Raw genomic sequence first — 27,402 nt, 5'->3', positions numbered from 1 at the left:
TGGATTGCACCGTCCAGCTGCTGGGGATATCCAAGAGGGATTGTGTTTTAGGAAGGCACAGTTCCTTCCCTGAGCTCCCGGTTGTTCAGGTTATACTCTCCCTTGGGATGGCACAGCTAGCACCTCTCTTTGTATTCATCAAGGCCTGTGGGCCACCGTGTAGGGTATGTGGGAAAGTCAGGGCTATGGTCCAGCCCCTTTTCCCCACTTCCCAACCCACCGAAGGTGTTTCACATCCCTGAGGTGTTCAAAGGAGCCAGTCTCTGTGCTCTTCTAAGCGGGGGGCTTCTGCTTGTCCCTAACCTTGCACAAGGGGGAGATCCCTCCCCAATGCCTACTTCTGTCCATACACATGGACAGGAATGAACTCAGTGACTGGCTGACAGGTGAGTAGAAAATTGTATATACAAAAAGAAAGATTAAACAAATCTAGAATTATAGAAGAACAGTAGTAATAAGGCTCTTTTTATCAGCCCAATAAGGAATGGGAACATCTGTCTCAGCCAATTAACTCCCCCTGCTAGCCTGCTACTCATAGGGCTTGATCCTGCTGCTCCAGTAAAGTCAATGGGAGCGTCGGCATTAACTTCAATAGGAGTCAGATCAACCCCATCAGACTTTGGTTTAAGCCTATGCATGGACCAATATTCTTCCTTGCATATGGGAGCAAAACTAGTACCGTAATTGTCTATTTGCCCTGCTAGGATTTTTAAAATTATTATAGTTGCCTATTTCTGTGTAAAACCATCTGAGGTGATTCACTTTCAGTGTTTTATACAATAGCAGACTGGCCTAGTGACAAGTGTTTTCTGTTTAACAAAGCTGTTCAAACAGGGTTTTTTGAACAGGTTGTTTAATAAATTTGTTTCTTTTCTTTCCAAGGGGGCTTCACTGTTATAGATAACCAAAGTTAACTTCAGGATGCTCAAACGGAAACAAAGCTCACGTGTGGAAGCTCAGCCTGTTACAGACTTTGGCCCTGATGAATCTTTGTCAGACAGTGCAGATATCCTGTGGATTAACAAGCCAGTAAGTTTATTTCTTACTAATTACCAATTACAAGTTAAATATTACATTTTACAGTTAAAATAATCACTTCCATTAAACTTAAGAAAGATCCTGAAACAAGTAAATATTAGTCAGAAGTAGTGAAATGGTTACAGTTGACAGTCAATCAGGTAACATTTCCAATTTTTATTCAATAATTTTTCCATCAGTTGTTGGAGAGTGTTGAGGATGATGAAACAATAATTGTCAAGTAATTTATTCGTGGATTTTTACCCCCACACACACACTTTTCAGCTAGCTTCGATTGCCAGCACTGCTTGATTTAAATTGCAAGCCAAATTTATAAAATGAGGTCACAAAGACAATCCTGAGAGAGGAGGGTCTTTTACTGTTGAGGAGGATGGTTAATATTTGGAAAGTGTTGATCTCTCAGATCCTGGTTCACCTTCTTTGTTGATGTAAGAATGCTGTTTAGGTCAGTCATTTTAATCCACTTCAAAAACTGTCCCCATATTCTTGGGAAGATAAATAATCTGAAATAAATTAATATATAACATTGGTGCATTGGTATTCCTTTTATGTTAGACAACTGTCATCTCATTTGCAGTATGGATGCTAGAGCTTTTCAGCTGTGCTTCAGTGTTTTAGCACTGAAATCATTCACAAGAGAACACTCATTCATTAATTACTCATACTAATTTTAATAGAATATCACCATTGGCTGTTGTAACAAAATCAAAGATTAATTACAGAAACATAAAATGTAATATTATTGACATACATTCCTCAATACACAGAGGTTGAAACAGTGCTTAGTCCATTAGATTACGGGACCCCCTAATGAGCAAAATCACTTATTGTATGTTGTTTTTTAAGATAGAATCTGAAATGCCTGTGTTTTTTTGGGGGGGAGGGGGAAGGGGGAGATCATAAAAATCTGGACCATAACATTTGAAAAAACTTGTATGAAATGATGTCAAGATGAGTTATAGACATCATATGCGTACTCTATTTTGTAAGATCAAAACTAAGTTGTAACCCTTCATTTTTCAGTGGGTTCATTCTTTGCTACGCATCTGCGCCATCATCAGTGTCATTTCTGTTTGTATGAACACCCCAAAGACCTTTGAGCATTATCCACCTCTTCAATATTTGACATTTGCTCTAGATACTTTATTGATGTTTCTCTACACTGCAGAGATGATAGCAAAAATGCATATCCGTGGGATAGTCAAGGTGAGCTTTTTAATAATATTTTTATCACTTACACAGAGAAATGTATTTGAATCTGTTCTTCTGAAGTTTTAACTATTTTAAAAACTTTTCCACTTCAGTTCTTTTCTAGATGGAATTTTTATTTAATCTTCAAAAATGGTATTATAATGCTGATACACTTATTCAATATTTCTTATTAACAAGTAGCAAGTTTCACTGGATGATCTGAGCAATCATTTTTAGTTCCAAGAATGCAAGAAGAAAATATTATTCTAAGGCCCACATATATGTCAATAGGAGTTTTATGAAAATATGTAGTGTCAAATAAGTATTTTATTTTATCTACATTAGGCAGTTGTTTGACTAAAATAAGATGAATATCTCACTTAGCTTACATAAAAATTGCAATGTAAGTGAGAGATGTTATGGTTCTCTGCTGATTTTTGTTTTCTTCTTATCAATATCTTGGTATACAAACCCTTTTACTATTGAGCAGTTTTGCTAATGATTCTGGGATAGTCTAATTGTACCTGCCTAGATAATTATTTAGGGTACTGGAAAACATAAATCTGTAGAGATCTCCATAAATGTATAGGATATTCATCCCTTCATGGTATCATTTCCCTGATTTTATTTCAGCCTTCTGTTTAAACACACAATTTCAGTTTAAGTACAGAGAATGAAGCTGTCAAATCTGAAGATAATATGGGGTGAGGGAATCATTGTGGTGTCATATAGACTAAAAGTAAACAAAACAATAGTATATGGTTTTAAAAAATAAATAGTGTAGTTATGTCAGTATTGTATGGGCCTTAGGATTTGGTAATTGTAACATGGTGGTCTGTCCTTTTAAACTAGAAAGGGAGCAGGTGATGCCTATTAAGGGTTGACAGAACTCACTTGGAAGGATTGCTGCAGGACAGAGGTTGGATCCTGTGACTGGCTCTGGAGCAGAGAGCAGCACAGAACGAAAGGTCTGTGTGGCCTGTGATGGTCAAGGGACAGCACTGTTTTGAGTTACTATGGGCATTTTTTGTTTGAATTAATAATCCCTGCCCTGAGGCAAGGGCCTGAAAGAGATCTGGGTGTAGTGTTTAATCCTTCTTGGGCTGGGGAAACAGGCCAGCAGCCCTACAATAATGATAGAAATATTGAGCAGTGGTCATTTAGTCCACCGCCCTGTGCTGAGACAGTATCAGTTGTACCTAGACCATCCGTGACAGGTGTTTGTCCAACCTTTTCTTGAAAACCTCCAATAATGGCGATTCCACAATCTTCCTTGGAAGCCTACTCCGGTGCTTAACTATCCTTATAGTTAGAAAGATTTTCCTAATATCTAATCTAAATCTCCCTTGCTGCAGACTTCAGCCTATTACTACTTCTCCTACCTTCAGTGGACATGGAGAACAATTGATCACAGTCCTCTTTAGAACAGTCCTTAATATATTTTGAAGTCTTTTATCAATTCCTCTATTAGTCTTCTTTTTTCAAGACTAAACTTGCCCATTTTTTAACCTTTCCTCATAGGTAAAGTTTTTTAAACCTTTTATCATTATTGTTGCTCTCCTCTGGACTCTCTCCAATTTATCCTCTGTTACTTCCCGTATCTTATGCATGATGCTCCTGTTAATGTACCCCAGAATTATACTAGTCTTTTTTGCAACTGCATCACATTGTTCACTCACTTAGTTTATGATCCACTATAACCACCAGATCTTTTTCTGCAGTACTGCCACATAGGCAGTTATTCCCCATTTAGTATTTGTACATTTGATTTTTTTTCTTCACAATCATAGTATATCACACCTATCTTTATTGAATTTCATCTTGTTGGATTCAGACCAATTCTCCAATCTGTTAAGGTCATTTTGAATTCTAATGCTTTCTCCCAAAGTGCTAACCACCTTTCCCAGGTTGGTGTCATCTGCAGATTTTATAAACATACTCTCCACTCCATTATCCAAATCATTTACAAAAATATTGAATAGTACTGGAACCAGGACAGACCCCTGCAGGACCCCATTTGATATGTTTCCTTAGTTTTACAGCAAACTCCTGGAGTATGCTCTTTCAATCAGTTTTGCACCCACTTGATAGTAATTTCATCTAGACCACATTTCCCTAGTTTATGAGAATGTCATCTAAGACTGTCAAAAGCCTTATTAAATCAAGATATATCACTGTGACGGGTTGCTCCCCCCCCCATTCCGAGTTGCCACCTGTGGTACCACTGAGCCGACCAGTTTCAGCAGTCTGGGTTCCCTTACACTGCCCTGCGCGCGCGTGCACGCACACACACACACACACACACACACACGCATGCTCAGCTGCAGAAAGACACAGACACTGAAATCAGCTCTGAAGAATTGAGCATTTTTAATGAAGTTAAAAATTAATTATTGATTAATTACTTCATGAAATAAGTTACCCAGTTAGTGTTGGCTATAGAAAAAATGTTTCCTTAATCATGAGCAAAGTATTTCACATATTATTAGTCATGAAAAATCAAATATCATTAAAATAAACTTATCAAAATTTTAATGTAGAGGCTAAGTTTGTTATCACAAAGCTTTACTTTTACAAATTCACTATATTTTATAGATATAAAAGTTTCCATATTTCAGTATTTGTATGCGACCTATGTACATTAATCATTTATTTTAATGATTTTTACATACTGCACATTCTGTTTTCTAACATGCTCATGAATTTGTGGAGTGTGTGACTTAACCACATCAGTATGTTTTGTAAGAATAATTCATAAAGTGTGTTAACAGATGTCTATTAAATTGAGGCCTTATATAGATATATATATAAATTGAGTACAGGCATGTGTTAAATACATCTAGCACTTTAGAAAATGGAAAATAAGATCTTTTAGAAAACCATTCAAAGGGTTGAAAATATTTATGTTCGGTATCAACACTTTTCATACACGTTCCGAAAGGAAGAGTTGCAACGTATGGAAAATAGTCCTGTAAGCATAGTAATTCAAAAGTAGAACTTGTCATCTGTATAACATGGTTACAAACAAAGGTCCTTTTTAGGATGCCATAGTGTATTCAACTCTGACAGTGCTTAGCACTTACATACCTGGTGATAATGTTTAACCACTATCGTCCAGTCACCACAGAGAACTTGGTTTTTTGATTGTTCAGACTCTATGGTTTTGTTGTTGAAAATGTTTGTGTACTGTATTGACATTCTGATAAAGCTACCAACTTAAAAAGCTGTGACAGCTGTGGAAATGCACTTTGCAATGAATGTCTCAGATAGAAGCCCCTGGATTTGATGCTTGAGATTATGAAATCCCATATAAAGGGTTTTTCATTTTAAATTTTCATGAGGGCTGAGTAAACAAATGGAGAGACAAGTTAGCAAGAGTCAGAAGAGAACTTGGCTGTTATACAGTGTTATGTTTTTATTTAGTAACTACACCTCTCTTTGTCAGATGATGCCATGCTCACAGTGGGCCTTGCTCTGCTGTGTCTGAGAGTGTAACATGTGTGTTTTCTCTCCATAAAGCTGCCTCAGGGCTTTTGTCTGTGTGCCTGAAACATTTTCCCTAGGGCATTAGTTACTGCTTGTTGCACAAATAATCCTTTACCTTCAGACAAGAGCTTTATGGCTGCCCACCCAGGGATGTGCTGGGGAAAGAGGGGATGATGTCTCTGTCCTCCCCCCCCTTAGCTTGCAGAAAGTGGGAAAGTCTCTGTTTCTAAGCATTTTTTATTACTTTGAGCCTTTGGTATCTTCTTTTCCCAGAGGAAAGGGATGTGGAACCTTATTCAAACATTTGTGCTTTATTTGGACTACCTTGGTGAAACCACCCTATGGTTTGGTTCTGGAGGCATTGAGGTTAACAGTCATCCTGACTGGTTGGGCAAGGGAGCTCTGCACTTGTTGCTTGTCACTGACAAAGTTCTGTATCATGTATACGTGAGTTTAACTGAAGCTGTCATGGGAAGCCATGATCACACAGTGTGAAGAGGTTCCCAAGGTAATTTGCCATAAAACCAGAGAGAGATTCAAAACTTGAATGAGTGCAAGCTTGAAGAAGGTGTGTTGTACATAGTTGGTCAAAAATGGGGAAACGTATTGCCAAAAAAATCATTTTTTTTTACCATACTCTCATTGTAGCTGGCCATCTCTGCATTTCCCTTTACTCCATATCAACTGAGCCACTGCCTCTCAAAATCCCTTCATAGTCAACCTGTACAGAGAATCACTTCCCTAGTGTCTATCACTCTTATTCCGACCAGCTAGAACTGCTTCCCATCCTACTTTTTCTGCCTTCCACTGTTAATTCCATAGTGGGATGTGGGAATGCTTTTGCTTCTGGTTCTTTGGTAGACAGCAAACACTGGGATTTGTGGTTGTGCCGGGGGAAGCATGTAGAGATTGTGCTTCTGAGGAAAGGAGTTAAGGCACAGGAAAAAGACACTTCAATTGTCATGGTACCAAGAGAGACCTGCTTTGAAGTTGTGTTTAGGGCCTATCCATGAATTGTTATGTCCTGAGATGAAAATAAATTCTCCCAACACATTGGAGAAGTACCACCATGCAGTATGATCCACCTACATAAAGAACTCAATCTCTTAAAAGGACTTGTGGAATTTATTCTCTATAGGGAGAACTCATTTTTTCAGTTAAAATGTAAGCACCAGTAAATACTTACATAATTCCCTACTGGACTTTCTTCAGTTAATATTTATTCTTTCCCAAAAGGTGAAAATAAGCAGGCTGCTCTACATCTGAGTGCTTGTCCTTGTCAATTTCCCATCAAGGGCTACATTCAACTAACAAGGAGAGCTGCACAGATTTGAGTGGTCAAGAATATCTGCCAAAAAAAATCTCAAAAGATACTTATTTTAGGGCATCCAAATTGGATTTTTTTCTCTCTCTCAAAAACAGAAGCTTTAAATGAAAAATATGGCTGTACTTGGCCGAAGTAAAGTATTTAATTCAGAGACCTCATGATATTTTGATACTGAAGCACAGATTTATTTTATTTATTTAGTGAAAAGTTTAAGGTGGGATTTAATGAATGTTTAAAAAGGGGTAATTCTTTTTGTCGGAAGGATATAAACCCTTTTTTCTCATGCTAGCTGCAACCGAAACAGATACTCCTTTGAGTTGTAGAGGTTGGGTAGACCAGGGAGGTATGCAAATCTTTTTGTTTTGTTTTGTTTTGTTTACTGTTTATATGATTTGTGTATTCTTGACTGGATAATGTCCCAAAGATTATCCTGATAGAGAGCAAAGACCTCCAACTTCTCAGGAGAGAAGGCAAAAGGTGTTTGTGGACCCATCCCCTCTCCTTCATCCACTTGTGGTTTTGGTGAAGTGGGGCATGGACAAGTGTGTCATCTCCCATTGGGATGTCTTGCCAAGGACTGCAGCAGTTGAACACAAGAATAACAGAAAGAACAAGAAGGAGACATGCTTTGGCGATGATGAAGTTTCAGCCATGGACACATGAGCAGAGGAGATGGATTTTGAGCCAGGGCTATAGGAAGAAAATGTGGTATGAGCGTGGGCTTAAAGGAAGCTGAGGTGTTAGAGATAGTGGAGTTATGGTGTTTCTACAGGGTTTGAACTGAAGTATTTGGCAGTGGAAGAATAGGGCCTGAAGAGATTGAGGAGAAAGACCCAGAAGAGTGCTTAAGAAGGGAAAAATATTAGTTATATGTAGCAGAAGAGCTAGAAATGCCTAAGGATCACTCCTGGTATAGCTAAATGTGTGTTTTGTTTGTTTTTCTCTGTTAGAAGTGGGAATTGAGTACGACTGCCACTGCTCTGATCAGCAAGAGGCATTTCTTAGGAAGTGGTGGGGGGGGAGTCCTGCTGCTGTCATCCTTAACAATAGTTCTGCACAGCTGCCATTTACTGCCAAGGAGGGGAGGGACACAGGAGTAATGACTGACAGCCATGTTCTTGTTCAAGAAAGTTGGGGAGTTAAGTGTTCTCTTGATCTGAATACAACATCTGATCTTGGCTGCTGTTTCCAGCATCAGGTTCAGAAACTTTGCTAGTGACTGGAGAATGGCTGTCTTGAGAGGCTGAGAAGGTGTAAATTTCTTAACTTGCTGAGGCAACTGATAAAGTGCCAACCTGTCAGAGCCCCAAGAGAGGGGGGATGTAGTCATGCCTTTAGTCTAGGCAGAGCTGTTCACAGTGAAGGATCTTTTATGAGGTGGGAACTGGGGCCTCTTGGAATAATTTGGTTTAGTGGCCATGGCACCCTCTCTTCTTAATATAGGATTGGCTGAGGAGGCTAGAGTTCCCCTGATTTTGGAACTCTGAAGACTTCAGTCGGACTTTATCCACCCCTCCTCTCTCTGTAGTTCTGTCTGCTCTGGCACCAGTGATAATGCAGTGAGTTTGCCCTGCTGTTCAGAGGAACAATTTTGCACACTTTTCAAGAAGACTTTACTACTTAACTTAGGGTGACCATATTTCCCTATGTTGAATACTGGACATCTGGTCAAATTACTCATATTCAAGCGAGTTAAACGGCAATCAATCAGAACTATGCAGTACAAATGTTCAGATTAACATCAAGTTGACAGCCCCTGTTAAAAAGAAATACTGCGTAATTGGATTCTTTTTATTTACCTTCTTATTTTTAAGGCTTTAGGATTCACACAGGGAGAGGTGACACACATATCATTATCATCATCGTCATCATGTTCCTATTATGACTCTGGCGTTTAGGGCAGTGACGAAGCTCCTCCACTCCTGTCTGTTTCTGGCAGGTCTTTCAATGGTTCCCCAGCTGTGCCCCAGGTTTTTCAGTTCAGCTTCCACAGCTCTTCGCCATGTTGTTTTCAGGCAGCCTCATTTTCGCTTGCCTTCAGGTGTCCAGCTTATTGCGACTCTGATGATGGAATCAGTTTCTATCCCCAGCACATGACTGATCCATCTCCAGCGCCTCCTGGCAATGATGGCGCTCAGATCCTCTTGGCTGCACTGTGTCAATAGATCTTGGTTTGCAATTGTTCTGGGCCAAAAGATACAGAGGATTTTTCTGAGGCAGGTTGTATGGAATGAAGACAGTTTGGACATGTCATACTTTCTCATTCCCCAGCATTCTGCACTATAAAGTTGTATTGAAAGTATGCAGGTCTGATAAATCTTGAGTTTGGTATTGTTGTTGTATGTTGATTATTTCCAGACTGTATTTAAGCTCCTGAAGGTATTCCTGGCTTTATTGAGTTTGTTCTGGATGTCCTGGCTTGTTCCACTATCCTGGCTCATGGTGCTGCTCAAGTATTTGAATGTTTCTACATTGGTGGGAACATAATCCTCTACCTGTATTGGTGATGGTGAGGCAATATTAAAGGTCATGATATCTATCTTATTGTGGTTGATTTTCAGTCCAATTTGCTGGCTGAATGCGTTGAGTCGAGTTTTTTCTGGTATATGGTGTTGGGTATATGATAGGAGAGCGACATAATCTGTGACACACACACACACTCCTGTAAATCTCTCCCACACGGGGGGAGTGACCGACTGACCTGACCCTCTCTCCCGGTGCTCTCCGCCCTCCAAGCCTGGCTGGGCCCCTGGGATGGACCTGCGTCTCCTGGTAGCTGACACTTTGTCTTCCCAAGACAACACCTGGGGGCACATGTGGGGTCACATGCCCCTCCACCCCCCCCCCCGATTTCTGTCAAGGTTCACAACACAGTGTGGTCAGCAGCAGCCTTTTGGCACTGTGCGGGAGGGAAGGGACGGGAGTGGCTTCCAGCCACGGGAGAGATGGAGGACCTAGCTCGTGTCTTTGCAGAGCTCTTCTCTTCCCTCCCCTCTCCCCTGTGTGACTGGAAGCAGCTTGTCCCTTTCTGCATGCACAGTATCAAAAGGCAGCTAACGCCTCCAGGCTGCTGCTGGCCACGGACATAACCCAGTCGCCTCTGGCTGCAGTGCGGGCAGGAAGGGCTTAAGCTCTAAGGATGCATTGTGCACCAGGGCTCAGGGAACCTGACTCCAGGGGCTTCAGTGAACCCCCAAGAGAGGTGTCTAAGCAGGGGAGCGTGCCTAGGGGATGAAGCAGCCCCATGCTCCTGGGGGCAGGACCGATGGCAGGCAGGGCAGGTGAAGAGGGTGCTAAGCCCCTGCCCGGGGGGCTTCTGCGGAGCCTGCAGGGTTAGGGTGCGAACAGGCTAGAAATCGCTCCCTCCCCCTCCGCCACTCCAGAGCTTAGCTGAGGGCGGAGAGGCTTCCCCATGCCAGTGCTGTGCAGGGCTTTTGGCACATGCAGGGCTCAGCTCCTCGCCAGCGCCCCAGGCAGGAGGGTCTTGGGCAGGAGGGTCTTGGGCTTTCCCGGGGCTCTGACCAGGAGCTGGTTCTCCCCACAGCACTGAGAGCGGGATGCGCCCTGTCGGGGGAGATATGAAGGAACAGTGGGGCTGGGGGCGGGTGATGGGGCAAAGCAGGGAGAGGACAGCAAGAGGAGGAGCATGTAAAGGGCCGATGGGTGGGCAGCAGAGGCGTCACATAACTAGATGCCACCTGGCGCCTGCCCACACTCACCAGCCACCGCAGCTCACAGCGTGCAGCCAGTGCCGGCCGGAAATGGGACGGGGGGGCGGGGTGCTGCTGGCTGAGAGCCAGCATGCGGCGGGGGCTGCGCTGACAGACCAACAGGGGGAGTGGCCAGCTCCACGGACTACATCTTCGCCCCGCCACCAGCCTTGCACACCCACCCTCATCGTTGGCTACTAGACCCTCCCACTCGGGCGGGTGGCTGGCGAGCAGGGATCCAGCGAGCAGCAAAATCCGCTAGGACTGATGGCGGGGGAGACAGAAAATATGGGACAATTTGCCTGTTTTTAAGAAAAAGTTGGGTCATCTGCAGGAGGGCTTAAATACAGAACTGTCCCTTTAAAAACGGGACATCTGGTCACCCTAACTTAACTGGGTTTGTGTTAGGAGTCCCAGGCACCAGTTTTCTGGTCTAGTTTCTAGACAGTTGTAAAGGTGCGCCACCACCTACAGTGCTGCCTAGCTTTTTTTTCCAGTTCTCCCCTGCCCACTGGGGTCACGGGGGGCTTGGTCTTTAAATAAACAAGGCCTGTCTCGGTAAGCTTTCAGATTTAGGTGGAGGCCCCTTGTGTTGCGCTGCCTGGGTGGGGGGAAGGTAAGGGAGCTCCAGAGCCCAATTCTTGCACTCAGAAGCTATGAAAGAAATTTCTTTATGAAGCGCCTGTTTATTTATCATAATTTGTTTTAATATTTTTTCATATTTTTTCTTTGTTAATTTTAAAAACTTTTCATTTCATCATATGAAAAGGAAAATAATCAATACGCATACATACTGCTAGACTAATATAGACAAAATACAGTTATTTTTGGCTACACTACACATCATTCATTACCGAAACTCAATACAGTGACCATAAAGCCAAATTTAGTTTCACTATAATCACAGTTTGTATAAGCAAAAATGAATAAAAGTAGCTATTATATATTTTAGAATTAAGAACATAGGAATGGCCATACTGGGTCAGACCAAAGGCCAATCTAGCCCAGTATCCTGTCTTCCAACAGTGGCCAATGCTAGGTGCCCCAGAGGACATGAATAGAACAAGTAATCATCAAGTGATCCACATCCTCTGTCGCCCATTCCCAGCTTCTGGCAAACCGATCTACTGAATGAATATATTGAGAAAACAGCTAAAAATATAAAGATATTTAATAGCACATGCATAACTTTGACATAACTCAATTATCCCTCTGGATGTGAATAAAGTTATGTATGTGCTTAAGCCTTTGCAGGACTGGAACCATACTGATGTAAAGTTGTGTGTACGGAAGCTGACAATAATACAGCATTTCTAAATGGAAATTAATATAAATGAGATTAATGGGGAAAATAAATTCTCCTGAGATGACAATATGAAACTCTCTTAGAGAGTGCTTGGAAAGGATGAAAAATTGTTGACCACAACCACCTCCTGGGTCCTGTCTGAAAGGAATGAATGGAACTGTGTGGAAAGTCTTTTTCCAGTAGCAAACTGTGTAAACAATTTCCACAAACCCTTATGGTCAACTGTAACAAAGAATGCTGAGATATTTAATAAGATCAGTCTACACATTTGCTCTTTGTTCATCACTCAGAGGAGATCATCCAGCAGACATAGCAACATGCTTTGTATTATATTCCCAGGTGTTAAGCCAGACTAATATGACTAGTGGCTGGATAGTACTATTCCTCGGGGATCTAGAATCCAATCAGTTCTGTTAGGCTCTGAGAACAGACCATCAAAATGAGTCTGTCACCATAGTGAGCGGAAGAATAGGGCTGATGATCTGAGCATGACAACATTTTTATAATAACCCCTGTATCCAACCCTGTCAGGGCTGAATCCCCACTCTGTCACTTCGAGTGCAGAAAGTGGGGGCCCGCAAGGATTCTAAAAATCAATACTTGCCACTCCAGGCTTGTATTAAACTCTCAAGGTTACAACTTTTCTCTGACCTTGGCTTAGTAAACGCTGCCACCACCCAAATGCAAAAAACCCCCAACCCCTTGGACCTTGGAAAGAACACTTGGGAATTCCTCCCTATGGGGTACCCTCAAGCCCTTTCACCCTTGCCCCTCCGGGGAAGAGCAGAGAAAGAAAACAAAAGAAATTAGCTGTTGCTACCAGCTAATCAAACAGCATATGCACAAATCTCTTAGGACACCAAAAATCCAATCCTATTCTTGTAAAAGGTAAACTTTATTAAAAACAAAAAGGAAGAAAATACATTAGGAACTTAGGCTTTTGCTAGATTTTAAAAGAGCAATTCCAAAAAATTACGCACCCAAAATAGCTTTCTTGGGGGTTCAGCTTAAAGGTTACAAGTAAACAAAAGCATCTGGGGTTAGCACAGAGGAGTCCACAAGCCTTAAAAAATAAACAGAAATAAACCTAATCGTGTCTTCCTAAACATTCCTAATTTACTTACATATTTGGGTTGTTAAAAATAGTTCTAGATATGATCTGATGATTTTCATATCTTGTTCAAACTTTACACGGCATACCTGCTGCCCCGTCTCTTCAGCCCAGAGAGAACAACAGACAAAGGGAAAGTTTCCTTCCCAATTTTAAAAAGTTCTAGCTTTCCCATTGGCTTTTGGTCAGGTGCCCACTTTTTTTTTCTTTACCTGGGGGACTTTTTAACCCTTTACAGGTAAAGCAAGTAGAACAGCTACCAAGAGGGATTTCACAGCTAACTGGGTGTCCATCAAAGGGAGCTCTCCCCCCCCACACACTTTATTTATCACAAACCCAATCTCAAAGATCATAACCAAAATGTGCCCATATATGAGTAGAACCAGAAACCACCTAGGACATTTCCATGATTCTCCTAGAGGTCAGGTTAACAAAAGAGTCCTCATCATTATGCACATTAACAAGGGCCCATGTAACACAGACAATAGTCGTCATCATTGATATGGGCAGTAAAGTTGCCCAGTGCACAGTCACAGTGATTCTAGTGCCAGACCTCATAATTCATTCAGCTGAGAGAGGAATTCTAGGGAATTGCAGGATGGAATTGCTGCTAAATTAATTTTTATCCTGGATCCTCCCATATTAGATGGAAATACTTTTAAGAGAGAGCATCCTCAGGGTGGAATGTTTCCTGCACCTAAGGCGATCCACTTCTATGCTCCACCCCCAGGAAAACTTTTTACCGTTAGCCTCACAAATATTACGCAGTGCACAACAGGCTGCTATGAACATGGGAATATTTTCCTCATTTAGGTCTAACCTGGCATAAAGGCAGCGCCAAAGAGCTTTTAATCTGCCAAACGCACTTTCAATTGTCATTGTGCAACTGTTCAGACTATTGGTGAAGCGCTCTTTGCTGCTATCCTGGTTTCCCATGTATGGCTTCATGAGCCATGGGAATAAAGGGTACGCTGGGTCTCCCAGGATCACTATGGGCATTTCAACATCCCTCATTGGAATCTTCTGGTCTGGAAAAAAAGTCCCTGCTTGCAGCTTTCTGTCCTGGCCTAGTGTTCCTGAAGATGCATACATCATGTACTTCCCTGACTATCCTGTGTTGATGTCAGTGAAACAAACACTGTGATCCACCAGCACCTGCAATACTATAAAGAAATACCCTTCTCTGTTGATGTACTCTGTCGCAAGATGGTCCGGGACCAAAATTGGAATACGCGTGCCATCTGTTGCCTTGCCGTTGTTAGGAAATCCAATTGCCACAAAGCCATCCACTATTTCACGTACATTTCCAAGAGTCACAGTTTTTGTAGCAGGATGCGATTAATGGCCCTGCACACTTGCGTTAATGCAGCCCCAATGGTGGACTTCTCAACTCCAAACTGATTTGTGACTGCATGGCCTCTTCAACTGAAAGAAGAGAGGAAAGGGGGAATTACAGTGAGAGGAAGGATAAGATGACACTCAGTAATGCAATATATGTGAAATTACCTGATCCACTGGGTTATGCAAATAAAGCTGTGGAAAGCCTACTCTCTCAGCTCTTCAGTGTAGAGTGTGTGTATGTGTTTATGTGTGTGTGGGTATATATTTGTTTAAATCACTGTGTAATGAAAATTACCTCATGCTTAGTAATAACTTCAGTAGCAGAAGACAAGGTATCATGAATCTATTCTTCAAGTATAGGTATCTTAGAGAGTCCGCATGGGTGCCATATGCTTATGAGCATTTTATATTCCCACCTTTGGATTAGGTGATGGAAGAGAAGAGGGCATTCCAAGTAAACTGCTTGGATTGGACACTGTTGCCATGCTGGTATTTTTAAATAACTAAAGGAGGAAAACATTCTAAAATCTTAGGCAGTGAATAGGAAAATATGTACGTTTGCAAAAGAATTCACATGCTGCTGGAAGAAAAATGGAATGAACAAGCAGATGGCTAAGCTGAAAATTCTCCCCTTAGTGAATGGGAGAGGAATAGAGTGGTTTTCACACTCCATGAAAGCTGAGGGGACACATTTATTATACTATTTATCTACTTCGCATAGTTCCTACAATATTTATTGCAGACCCTTGCTGCTACTATATAGTAGGTGACCAAGCATTGTGGTATTACCATCATTTTAAAAAAAGGTGTATTAGAAAGTAAAATGAATATTTTGAAGATAGGAGAGTTCTTCATCTTGTAGACCAACTAAATACAGGTCTGACACATTTTGGTTTACAGACGATATGATAAAATGTCAAAGGCCTGGTCCACACTAACCCCCCACTTCGAACTAAGATACGCAACTTCAGCTACGTGAATAATGTAGCTGAAGTCAAAGTACCTTAGTTAGAACTTACCGCGGGTCCAGACACGGCAGGCAGGCTCCCCTGTCGACTCCGCGTACTCCTCTCGTGAAGCAGGAGTACCGGCGTCGACGGCGAGCACTTCCGGGATCGATTCCGGATCGATTTATCGCGTCTAGACAAGACGCGATAAATCGAACCCATAAGATCGATTGCTTACCGCCGGACCCGGAGGTAAGTATAGACGTACCCAAAGAGATTGTCTTTGTAATCTGTATTATTGTAAAACCAATTACATCTTGGGAGTCATTATAAGATTTTTATACTTTACCTCAAACTAATGTCATAGTAAGTGCATATGTCAGATTTTACTTGGCTAGGACTTGGCAATATTCACTGACTTCAATACTTTTGTAATACCTTAGTTAAGTGATTACATCATTTACATCATTAGCTTGCAGCATAACCCTTGCGTTTTTAGTACAGGGTAGTTCCACAAGGCTCAGTCTATTTGTATATTAACCTCTGGCATACAGGAGCCATTTCATTGGGTTTTGGTAAAGTACTCAAGGGTGGATTCTCTGATTTGTTAAAACCAATGCAGAGTGGCTTCAAACTTGTTGGCCTTTCTCGTGGAATACTCCCACTGTGTAGGAGGATTAGCTGCTGGCGTAGTGCTTCCAGAGACAGTATATCTACCTCTTATATCAGTTGCCTCCCTGCTATAAGAGGGTAGTGGGGGCAGGCGCAGACTGGGAGCATGTCTGGAACAACAGAGGTTGAGTGGACCTGAGCTCTGCTACCCCAATCATCTGCTTGTGTAAAGGACCTTATACCAGTTGTGCCATCACTGTCCTTTAGAGCAGGACCGCTCCTGCTGTATGTTACCCCATGGCTTCACTGCTCTGATTCAGGAAGCCACAGCTGGCTCCTTGTAGCTACTGTGCCTTCACGTTTACTTTTTCATATTCCTCCACACTTGATGAGTGTGATGGGCTTGTGGTTTTTGGTGGAAAGAGTGATGAAGGTATGACACTTTGTTGTTTGTTTGTTTTTGTTTTTTAAAGCAAATTATTTATTGGTGGTCCAGGGCGTTTATTTCCAGATCTATATGTGTGTTGGAGACCAAGCGTTTTGCAGCCACCTTCCCAATTGCCTTTTACTCTGAGACCTACCTGCTGTCAACTAGTCTGGCCAACATGGTCACACTAATTCCAGGAGAGTGTCTTGGTTTATAGATGTTTAGATATATGTTGTTTAGTACCTCTCACAATTAAGGTTTTTTCCTCATCGTCCAATACTTTAACTCCTGAATAATCACATACATAGATGATATTAAACTTCCTATCTTTAGTCACTTAAACATGAAGGGGAAACTAGTTGTCCTAATTTACCCCTTTTCACAAAATGATAGAAATATTAACTGGATTGTCAGCTTCAAGTCAGATTCCCCAACTGTATGCAGACATAAGAGAGAAGGGAAAGGAAATATTGGGGTTGTTATATGCCATCATTTTAGACATGCTGTTCAAAATGTAATCTTTTTTAGATATTTAAAATGTACCCAGGTGGGGGTGGAAAAAGAGTTGTTAGGAGATGGAGCAGACATGGATGTTCAGCTTCATGATCAAAATTACTTATTCTGAAAACTAGACAAAAATCTTCATAAGAAAAGAGCCTTTTGGAGAAAAACACTTTGTGTCATAAATACATGGGCCAGGATCAAGACATCAGTTATTATTTCAAAACTATCATATAGTAAAACAGAATGTGTGACTTCTTTCAGCCACAGCCTGCTACTGTGTGTCCATGTGGTTGATTGTCATAAGATTCTTTGTGATGAAAATTCAATTAGGGGGATGTGTGAACAGTTTTAAGCAAGGTATGGTAAGTTACGATCATGACTGAGATCCTTGACCTGGAAGATAGAGCTGGTGTCCATCAGAATAAATAGTATGGATGAGAAAATGGAGCTCTGAAGCAAAATGCACAAGTGAGGGGAAACTAAGATACAACACTGATCCCATGCTGCATCAGTGAGCGCTCTGTAAAAACTAAAGCTTTCATTTAAAATATATAGTTTTGTTGGGGGGGGCACATCTGCCTTGATGAATATTAAATTCTCAAAAGTAAAAATTAAAAAATTCCCATAGAATTAAGGTGGTTATTCTATAAAATATGGTTTCTTTTCCTAATATAAATAATTTTTCAGTTAATCAAGTCCATAATAGAATACAAATTAGAATTGCCTACATAGTCTTTTTGTTGGAAAGATATAGGATAGTGCTCGTGGTTCTTGCTTGATTTTTTAAATCAGGATGAGTCTACAGAACAAGCCATGTTTGAAAAAAATCTGTTGAATTATTTAAAAATGATGTAAGTGCTAATGTTTGAGATTAAAATTTTCACTTTAAATAATTCAAAAACTTCTCTAACATATAGTACTAATGAACTACAGTGGCATTTGGGTTGGAAGGTAGGAGCTAACCCATTCACAGTATGCCACACTAAGGGAGTGGAAATTTTGCATATGTGTTTAAAAGCAGCCTGCTAGAAGGGAGTGCTTGATCAAGTCCTCAACAAATTTCCCTTCTGTCAATACACCGCTACCTCGATTTAACGTGACCCAATACAAGACGAATTCAGATATAACGCGGTAAAGCAGCGCTCTGGGGGGGGGGGGGCTGCGCACTCCGGTGGATCAAAGCAAGTTCAATATAACGCGGTTTCACCTATAACGCGGTAAGATTTTTTGGCTCCCAAGGACAGCGTTATATCGAGGTAGAGGTGTATTAGAAATCTACAAATATGAACATTTGAGGATAAAAATAGGGATGGAAAATTTATTGAAATATTTAAGATAAAAATAGCTTTCTGAAGGGGTAAAATGGAAAAACAATAAATAGTTAAACAATAGAGATTATCCCTGCTGAATAGATGTATGCAGTATTGATGATACTCCATATGAGTTTGAGTGTGGGTTGATAGGAGATATCTTGGGGTGTGCGGTCATTGGTTGGGGTTTTTTTCTGCATTGAAAGCAGGTTCTCCCAGGGTATTTGGGTGGCCTGTTCTGTGATGGGATCTTTTTCTCTGGTGGAGAACTATCCCACGCTGGAACCCATACCGAGTAACATCAAATAATTACAACCCATACTTGATGGGGACAAAGAAATCTTTACTGAACCCCCCTCTTCTGGTCTTCAGACAACTGCCCATCCCAACCTTCCCAAGCTCATCATCAGAAGCAAGCGCCTCATAGACCAGGACACGCCAATTCAAAATGGCACCAGACTCTGCCAGAATAACATATGCAAACTCTGCAGACATATCTCCACTGCAACACTGATCGATACCCTCTACACCACACCTTTCAAGATCTATATACCTATCACTACATGTGGCGTACCTGATCCAGTGCATCAAATGCCCAGCAATAACTATGTGGGTGAAATTAGATAATCATGACGCTCTCAAATGAACGCTCACAGAAAAATGATAAAAGACAAAAACATCATATCGCCCATGGGCGAACACTTCTCACAAAGTGATCACTCCATATCTGACCTCTCAGTCATCCTCAAAGGAAATCTGCACAATACCGTCAAAAGTTGAGCCTGGGCACTTAAGTTCATAACTATGCTAGACACTAAAAACCATGGACTTAACAGAAACATTAATTTTATGGCTCATTACAACAATTCGTAACTCATCCCACTGCTTGCTAACCTTAATTGCCCACTTCATTTTAGTGGTCTTCTACAGCATGTGTAAACCCCTTATGCTTAAAAATCTGTTCTAACTTTTAGCTTAGATACACTGATTACTTTCCCCAGATCTGAATAAAGTTTCTGTGAAGCTTAAAAACTTATGTAGAAGTTGGTCCAATTATCTCACCTGCCTTGTCTTTCACTTCCTGAATAGAGGCATTTAACATGTATGCCATAGTACCTGTGGCTATGGGACAGGAGGCTTTTGTGTGCATACATGCAAGCACCTGGAATACATGTAGAATCTTTTAATTGGATTTCAGCAGTTTCTGACAGTTTCTGATTTACAGTTTTGAGAATTTGGTCCAACAATATAATTAGTTTCAGGAGAATTTGTATTATGCCTGTGTTTGTTAATGCTTGAATGGTAAGTTTAAGACCTCTCCATTTTTCATAGCAGATGTGATTGACGGCCTCTAAGTGTTATGTCTTTCATCACAAACATGATTGATATCCCTGATTTGAATAACTAGCCTACAAGCATTGTTTTTCTGTTTTAATGATTTGAGCTCTTCCCTCCATCCCCCTTGTTTGTTGCTGTTTTAGTAACTACATATCTCAATCACTTCAGATACACTTGAGTAATATTTTATCATCTATTTTTTTTCAGAAGTCTGTCAGTATGATGTATTGAAAGTATTAATTCTTAAATCTTAAAAAGGGATTATTTTCTTCTAAGTTTTACCTGCCCGAGAATTGTCATTGTGTATTCACCACATGTGCAACTTGGGGTAGGTGAAATGGAATCATATTTGATTGATCAGCAGAACAGCTTATATAGAATTTGTTATCTTTGAACACTTACAAATATTTTAAAATGCACAGTTGTTGTAGCTAACATGTCAATAGCAGAGCATAAAATACAAAATGGGGCACTTCACAATTTCCCTCTTATTGCAATGTACTGATTTAGTGAAAAATGTAAGTTCAATGTGCTTGCTTTTGTAAATTTGTAAAAATTCAATGTTTGTTAAAAGTAAAATTCACTGGGCTTTCTGAGTGAAATAAGGACTTACTTCCTTGTTAGTATCTCTAAAATAATCCAAGAAACTCTCAGTAAATCATTTTGTAAAATCTAATTTATTACTACTGCAAATAATGAAATAATTAAGGATTCTGTAGTGATCATAGCTGTAACTATTTAAGTGCCGAAATGGAAGATTATATATATTGTTTTATGAGAGTCCTAAAAAAACCTAGAGAACATCTGCTGCTTTTTGTTTTCTTTATTTATGTTGGTCTTCAGAATAAAATTTACTTAATTGGCCCATCTTAAAATATCTTTTTACTGAGCTCTTGCAAATATTAATTTGTGTCAGTTAAGCACTGTGCACTTCATAGTAATCAGTACTGCTGTAAGGATCTTTTATTAACATTAAGTGATTTGTTTCAATGTTTTCATATAGCATACAAGATTGCCATAAACATATGTTATTTATGGTATGGATAAATTTGTAACCACTCATATACTGCACTGAATTTTCAGTCAAGGGATGCTTCCAAAGACTGCATAACCTGAGTTAATTCAATGACAAGGAAGTGATGTTACAGCCACAAATGCTATTTAGAGCTAAGCTTCCCATAGAAATCCTGGTTCTGCCTCCCTTGTACGTATGTATTAGAACCTTTCATATACAGCACTATCCATTGTATTATAGGGCAAAATATTTTACAAATATGGATTAACTACCACTAAGTCGACGTACCTTAGTTTGAACTTACTGCGGTCCAGACGCGGCAGGCAGGCTCCCCCTTCAACTCCGCGTACTCCTCGCGCCGAGCAGGATTACCGGAGTCGACGGGGAGCACTTCTGGGTTCGATTTATCGCGTCCAGACAAGATGCGATAAATCGAACCCAGAAGTTCGATTGCCTGCCGCCGAACCAGCACGTAAGTATAGACAAGCCCTTAGTTTCTGTCTGAATTTGTTTAGTTTCAGCTTCCTGCCGTGGGATCATGTTATACCTTTCTCTGCTAGATTGAAGAGCCCATTATCAGATATGTTTGCCCACGTAGATACTTAAAGACTGTAATCAAGACCCCCTTAACTCCTTTATCTCTCAATAAAATAATAATCTCAATAAAATAATTTTTAAAAAATGTGGCTCTGACGTTTCAGAGATGTAAGGGGATGTTGTGAAGGCCAAAACTATAACAGGGCTTAAAAAGGGGTTCAAAAAGAATTAGGTTCCTGGAGGATACGTCATTCATAGGTTTATCAATGGTTATTAGTCAGGATGGTCAGGGATGCAACCTTCTGCTCTGGGAGTCCCTAGTCTCTGACTGCCAGAAGCTGGGAGTGGACAGCAGAGGATGGATCTCTTGATAATTGCCTGTTCTGCTCATTTCCTCTGAAGCACCTGGCACTGGCCACTGTCAGAAGACAGGATATTGGGCTAGATGGATCATTGGTCTGACCCAGTATGGCCATTCTTATGTTGTTAAAGGATATATCTGCAGCACCTAGCAGAAAAGTTGCCATTTACTGCCACCTTCTTGAAATGAGGGCATGAGAGAAGGGGGAGCTGGGTGCAGAGGTAGTGAGGGGGGAGGGCACTACCAGACCATCCTACACAATCAAGAAGATGTGGAAAGGTAGGACACTTTGCAAGAACAGCTTCCTACCATACCGGAACCCTCACAAGTGTCAGCATCCCCAAAGGTGGAGTAAAAACAGGATAGCAGACACCTACCCCTGCAGTCTAAAGAGTGAAAAAGATAAGGAATAATAACAACAATGGTGGGGGGGGGGAGGCAGAATATAAGAGACGAGAGGAATTGAAAGGCAGAGCTAAAAAGAGAAAAATAGCTGCCACATGGTAACTGTGGTTTTTCTTTTCTTTTTTTTCCTTTCTTTCTTTTTTTTTCCCCTAAAAAGTTAGAAAATTATTTTGGACAATCCCACTTCTTTATTTCTACTATTTTCAGCCTCTGGCTTACTCTTCTGTTAGTTCTTTCAGACTCTACCTATTTCTGGGTCTTTTCCCCCCGGACTTGTCTATCTGTATCTCTTTTTTTGGAGGTTTCTAATGACATGTGACCCCTCAAATTGGGCCCACTGTTATCATGCATTTGCATTGGTACTATTGATACTGCATTTGTACTTGCTGTTGACTACCAGCAGGTAAAATTCTGTATTTAGGATAATGACTAGGAAACAATGTTCAGTATATTTCCACTTTATAATATGTTTTAAATTAAGTAAACAGTTTTCTTAATTCTCATTGACTTCATTGGAATGAGGAAGGGTCCCCAAAGTCCACATTTGTTCTTTAGAACAAAACATACTGAATTCAGTAATGCAGTGAATTTCAAAATTTACTAACAGTCATTATGATAAAATAAGTTTTAAAAGATTCAGAAGTGTGAAAGGCTATCTCAGAAAATAGACAAAAAATTAAGACGTAGAATCCTATTGTTTTGTTTTTTCTATGTATTCTATTATCAGTAGTGTCAGCAATATAAAATGTAATCCACCTTTAACAGAAAATCAATATTTGTTGTTACCAATTAACCTTTAAAGAATTACTTCTAGGTAGCCAGAAAAATAAATTCATCACTTAAAATTAAATATTTCCCCCCTAAAATCTATTTACTTTTAAATGACTATTTTTATTTTCATGCTGCTGTGAATGGAAACTTGTGACACCTGCACCTCTATTTTGATGAGATCATAGCCACAAATAATTGTGGTGAGATTTATTAGTTTGGACTGATTTACTGAAAATAAAAAATAATACCACTTCCTAGATTATCTTTTAGTGTGGCTGTTACAATCAGGAAAGTATATTGTTACCCATCTGAATGACATCCTGATGAGAGCAATGTTCCAATGGGAAGTAACAAGTGCAAAAGTGAGCGAATGTCTCTATTCTTATTTATTTTAGCTAATAAACTAGAGCAAAAGTCAGACAAAATCATTTAAATTAATTGAAAACTTGAAAAATTATTTGATAAGCAGAATTGCTTACTATTCTTACTTTAAATAAAAAAGGAAGCACTTCGCTCTAAGCAAATCTCTCATTCTATTTCAGATTGCCTTCCTGAGTTTAGGCAACATTATCACGGTGAATTAATCTAAAGCTCTTCCAAGGTGGATGGTTGTAATCATAGGTACAGTCAGGTCTGGCTTCTCTGCTGTGTTGGGATAGCAGGCAGCAGCAAGATGTTTGATCATTCAAAACTCAAAATACCATATATCAGCATTGCAGAGATAAGGACAACATTCAAGCCCACTTAATACACATGCTTCACCCAGAACTTCATGTACATGGTCTAGCTCTAGTCTAAGATAGCTTGACTGTGACATACTGTACATAAACATTAAAAGGCAAGAGATGGCAGCATGTTAGGGGAAGCTTTTTCTTCTCAAGTGCTGAAAGAGAGGTGTCTACAGTTCAAGGCAATTATACCCCGGTGCCTACTTTTAGACTTCTGGCTCTCAGCCATTACCTCTCTTGGGTGGAGACCAGTGTTTTTCTCCCTTCTGACTAGGGTTTCAAGGCTGACAGCTCCCTGATTTACACTGTGAGATCCCCAGCAAGCCAGACTGGCTCAAAGACAGACATAAGCACTCTGCTTTCTCTCCAGAGGCTATAACCAGCATATTGCCCACAGTTATAAGTTACCACACAGCTCTAAGCAAGCACATTTATTTTTAAGGTGAAAGCATTACAGAGAAAATATATTAAAAACAACAAAAGAACCTACATGCATGCTAAAAAGCCTTTCAGAGAGGTCAATCCCAACTCCAACCTTGGGCTTTGGTAGGTGTCAGTCCTTCAAAACCGACGACTGGGTTTCTCCCATGGTTACAAGATTATAACTGTCTCAGAACCAGAACTGAGATTGGAAGATCATCCTGGTTCTTTATACATCTTGGGCCTTTGATCTCCAGTCTCTGGGAACAAGTAATCAGCAGACAAAGTCCCTCTCTTCAGAGGGCTGGGTTTTTGCATAACTGGAGTTGAGGAATTTGCATTAAGTTCCCCCTAGGTGTTGCCCAGAAAATCCACTTAACACTTACTGTCCCAAAAGACCATACTTGTCTGGTGCGTATTGTCAATATAGTCTATTGAACTCCCAGGTCTCACAATTATTAAGTTTTACAAGTTGCGAGAGCAGCTGTTAGTTCCAGTGACGCTCCATAGGTTGCCTGAGAAAGAGACTGAATCAGCACATTTTTTAGCTGATATGCCTTATCTGATTGGCCCTGCCCATTTCCTGGGCATTGCTGGCAAGATTTGGGATGCCTGAAAAGGTAGGGATTGTGGGCAATCTGTTGTTGCAACCTGTAATATAGTTTCCAACACCCAGGTCCCACAGTCACGCCCCTGCAGTGATTTCTCTAGGACAGAGTGTGAGGCTCATAGTGTGAAGTAGCTATGCCCTCAATCTTGTACATAAAGAGCCCAATCCAAAGACATTGAACTCAATGGGAGGATCCACCTTGTCTTCAGTGGGTTTTGGATTAGGCTCAAATAGAGGACTGCAGCCTCAGGTGCTAATTCTGCGTCTTTTACAAATGCTAAATCCACATTTAAAAAAAATAGAAAATAAGGGCTTGATCCTACATGCTGCTGAACACTCTGCTCTGATCTAGCAAAGTATTTAAGTGCATGCTTAACGTTAAGCACATGAATAATGCCCTTGACTTCAATGGGATATTCCTGGATCAAGCCCTAAGAGAACATCCCCATAGTACTTCTGCTAGAAATGATATCAGTCGTACCTTAAGGGCCTGGAGAACTGTGTTTTCAAGAAACTCTGGGATTGTCTCCCCATAATCCTCTTACCAAGAAATGATATTGTCAATGTGGACAGGATACTTCATCCAGATCCAGTTATCATTTGTATGCCGAAGTTGAGAGAGTGGGAGCATATTTATAACAAGTTTTATCAATCCAAAGGCTATCTTGCAGAACACAATGGACAGTATATGCCATGGTGTGATGTACTAAGCAATGGTGCATTCACAGACAAATTCCTGTGTACAACTCACAAATCTAGTTAATTTCAGGTTTTCTGTAGATGGGATTGGAAAATGGTAGTAAGTTAACATATTGACCATTTCAGCTATTTCAGGAAAGATTCCTTCAGGAAAAATTCCTTCCAGCGATATTTCTCATCAAGTGTAAGAACAGACGGCTATTGCCTGAATCACAGTGGAATTTCAACCTAAGCTTGTTTTTAGAGGTGGAATGGAATGCAATTATCTCATTATGTCTTCAGGCCTATTGAGTATTTAAAAATATTTAGATTTTTTTCCAGTAGGAAGTGGTACTAAAAATCAGTGCCAGGATTCATGCAAGAAGCATACTGTGATTTTCTCATTAATTGAGAAGTAGTCCTACCTTTGAAATGCCCCCAGTAACAAATTACATGCTGAATCACAATCTAGTTAGAAATTGAATATTTTATCCATATTAGGGGTGTCCCCAATGTCTAACTATAGAATACAGCCAAATGCTGAAAATATGAAAGAAGTATTCAGCCAAAGCCAGATTATGGGCAGAGTACAAAGTGCCACTCTCAGACTTTCTGTATGATTGTTTATTGTAGCAGATTGTTGGTAATATAATCCAGCATGGGTCAACTGATTCTTCCAGATTTACTAGTCATTATGTTTTGCTAATAATCTGCCATTACAATGATGACATTATGAAAAGTGTGCCACAGATAGAATATCTACTTATGTATGTGCCTGAATCTCAATGCCAAACCCCTAATGATAATTAAAAGTACTTAGTACCATTTTTAGAGATGTGTTAGCAATTTAACTCTATTCTGAAAAGAATTGCTTTTTTCGTTTATAAAATGGCTGAGTTTGCATTCTTTAAAAATGGCTTATTATGCTCTGGGAAGGCTAAAGCCTCCCGTTAAGGATCTAGCCTACAAATTGCAAGAACAGGCACCCTGAGACAGGTAGCCTCTGTACAGTCAAGAAGCACCGTAAACTTGCAGCTTGCCAGAGCACATTCTGAGCAGGAAGGGGGTGTGGTTCCACGGGTCCAGGCAAGATGGAATCTGCAGTAAGTGGAAGTGAGGAGATTGGTGTCTATCACCAAGCAGGATGGGAAGAGTAATAGGAGGATATGACATGAACTGACCACAAGAGGAAGGAGAGGCAAAACTGTTGGTGCTACTGTAAGACCAGAAGGGAGCATGACTTCCTTATAATCTGTGTCTCCAATACTAAGGAAAAGTGGCAGAGCCAGTTCAGCCATGCCAAGGTACTGTGGGGAGGAAATGGGAACCTTTTATAAAACTATTTGACTTGTAATAGGTGTTTGAAAATTATTCAAGTGTGGCTGAATATCAGAACTTTTGGCCAAATGCCTGCTCAAACCTCATTCACAGAAAACTTCCTGTTTTGGATAAATTGTGATATTTTGGTGCTCTAGGGAAGGAAATCAGATTTCAAAGGGTTTTCATATGCTCGAGAAAGAAGTATCAGTGTTTTTTATTCAACACACACAATCAAAGGATTTAGCATGTCTGTTGAGTGCTCATTCCTCTGGAGGCATGATTAGTACACGGAGGGGAAAATATAGAACGTCAGCAGTTGAGCTCTGTAGACAAACAGCTTGAAGCTACTTTTCAGTCATCAGACATCACAGGCTGGACAAGTTGGGTTTGTTTAGCATTGCCTCTGAATGAAGAGTTCCTCATCAGCTTAGACCATGGGCAGGGAAGTAAAAATATTGTGTGCAGCAAGTAAAGTTGAAATGACAGTGCTTGTAAATTTCTGTTCAGTGACTTCCCACCCTAGTCTGAACCGTCCTGCCCTCCAAAATACACAATCAAATACATGCTGCAGAAAAATGAAGCTCACAGCTTTCTTTCCTGAATACATCATTTACTTATTTATTTGATTTATTTATGTATTTATTTAAAATGTCCATCATCTTCCAGCCCAGACATTGGGGATTTGGAATCTGTTAAAATGACATTTTAAAGATGATAGAGAATGATGCTGATATCATTTGTGATTTTCTTTTTTATCTTGGTAATAAAGCAACAAAACAAAAAACCCACTAATTTTTATTTCTCTTTTAGGGGGATAGCTCCTATGTAAAGGATCGTTGGTGTGTGTTTGATGGATTCATGGTTTTTTGTCTTTGGGTGTCATTGGTGTTACAGGTAATTACATAATTT

General features: G+C 40.4%; 1 protein-coding gene across 2 annotated transcripts in view; it reads left to right on the top strand.

Moving 5' to 3' along the window:
* Window positions 1-27,402, top strand: part of NALCN (sodium leak channel, non-selective) — a 380,117-nt gene that overhangs the window by 12,437 nt on the left and 340,278 nt on the right. For both annotated transcript variants that reach the window (XM_054012833.1, XM_054012825.1), the window contains exons 2-4: window positions 883-1,029; window positions 2,062-2,244; window positions 27,304-27,387. In XM_054012833.1, coding sequence (XP_053868808.1) covers window positions 922-1,029; window positions 2,062-2,244; window positions 27,304-27,387 — 375 coding nt within the window. In that variant the 5' untranslated portion in view covers window positions 883-921. The remainder of the gene's footprint in view (window positions 1-882; window positions 1,030-2,061; window positions 2,245-27,303; window positions 27,388-27,402) is intronic.

This window comes from Malaclemys terrapin, chromosome 1 (assembly GCF_027887155.1).
Source record: "Malaclemys terrapin pileata isolate rMalTer1 chromosome 1, rMalTer1.hap1, whole genome shotgun sequence".
Lineage (NCBI taxonomy): Eukaryota > Metazoa > Chordata > Testudines > Emydidae > Malaclemys > Malaclemys terrapin.
This window is presented reverse-complemented; position numbering and strand designations above follow the sequence as displayed.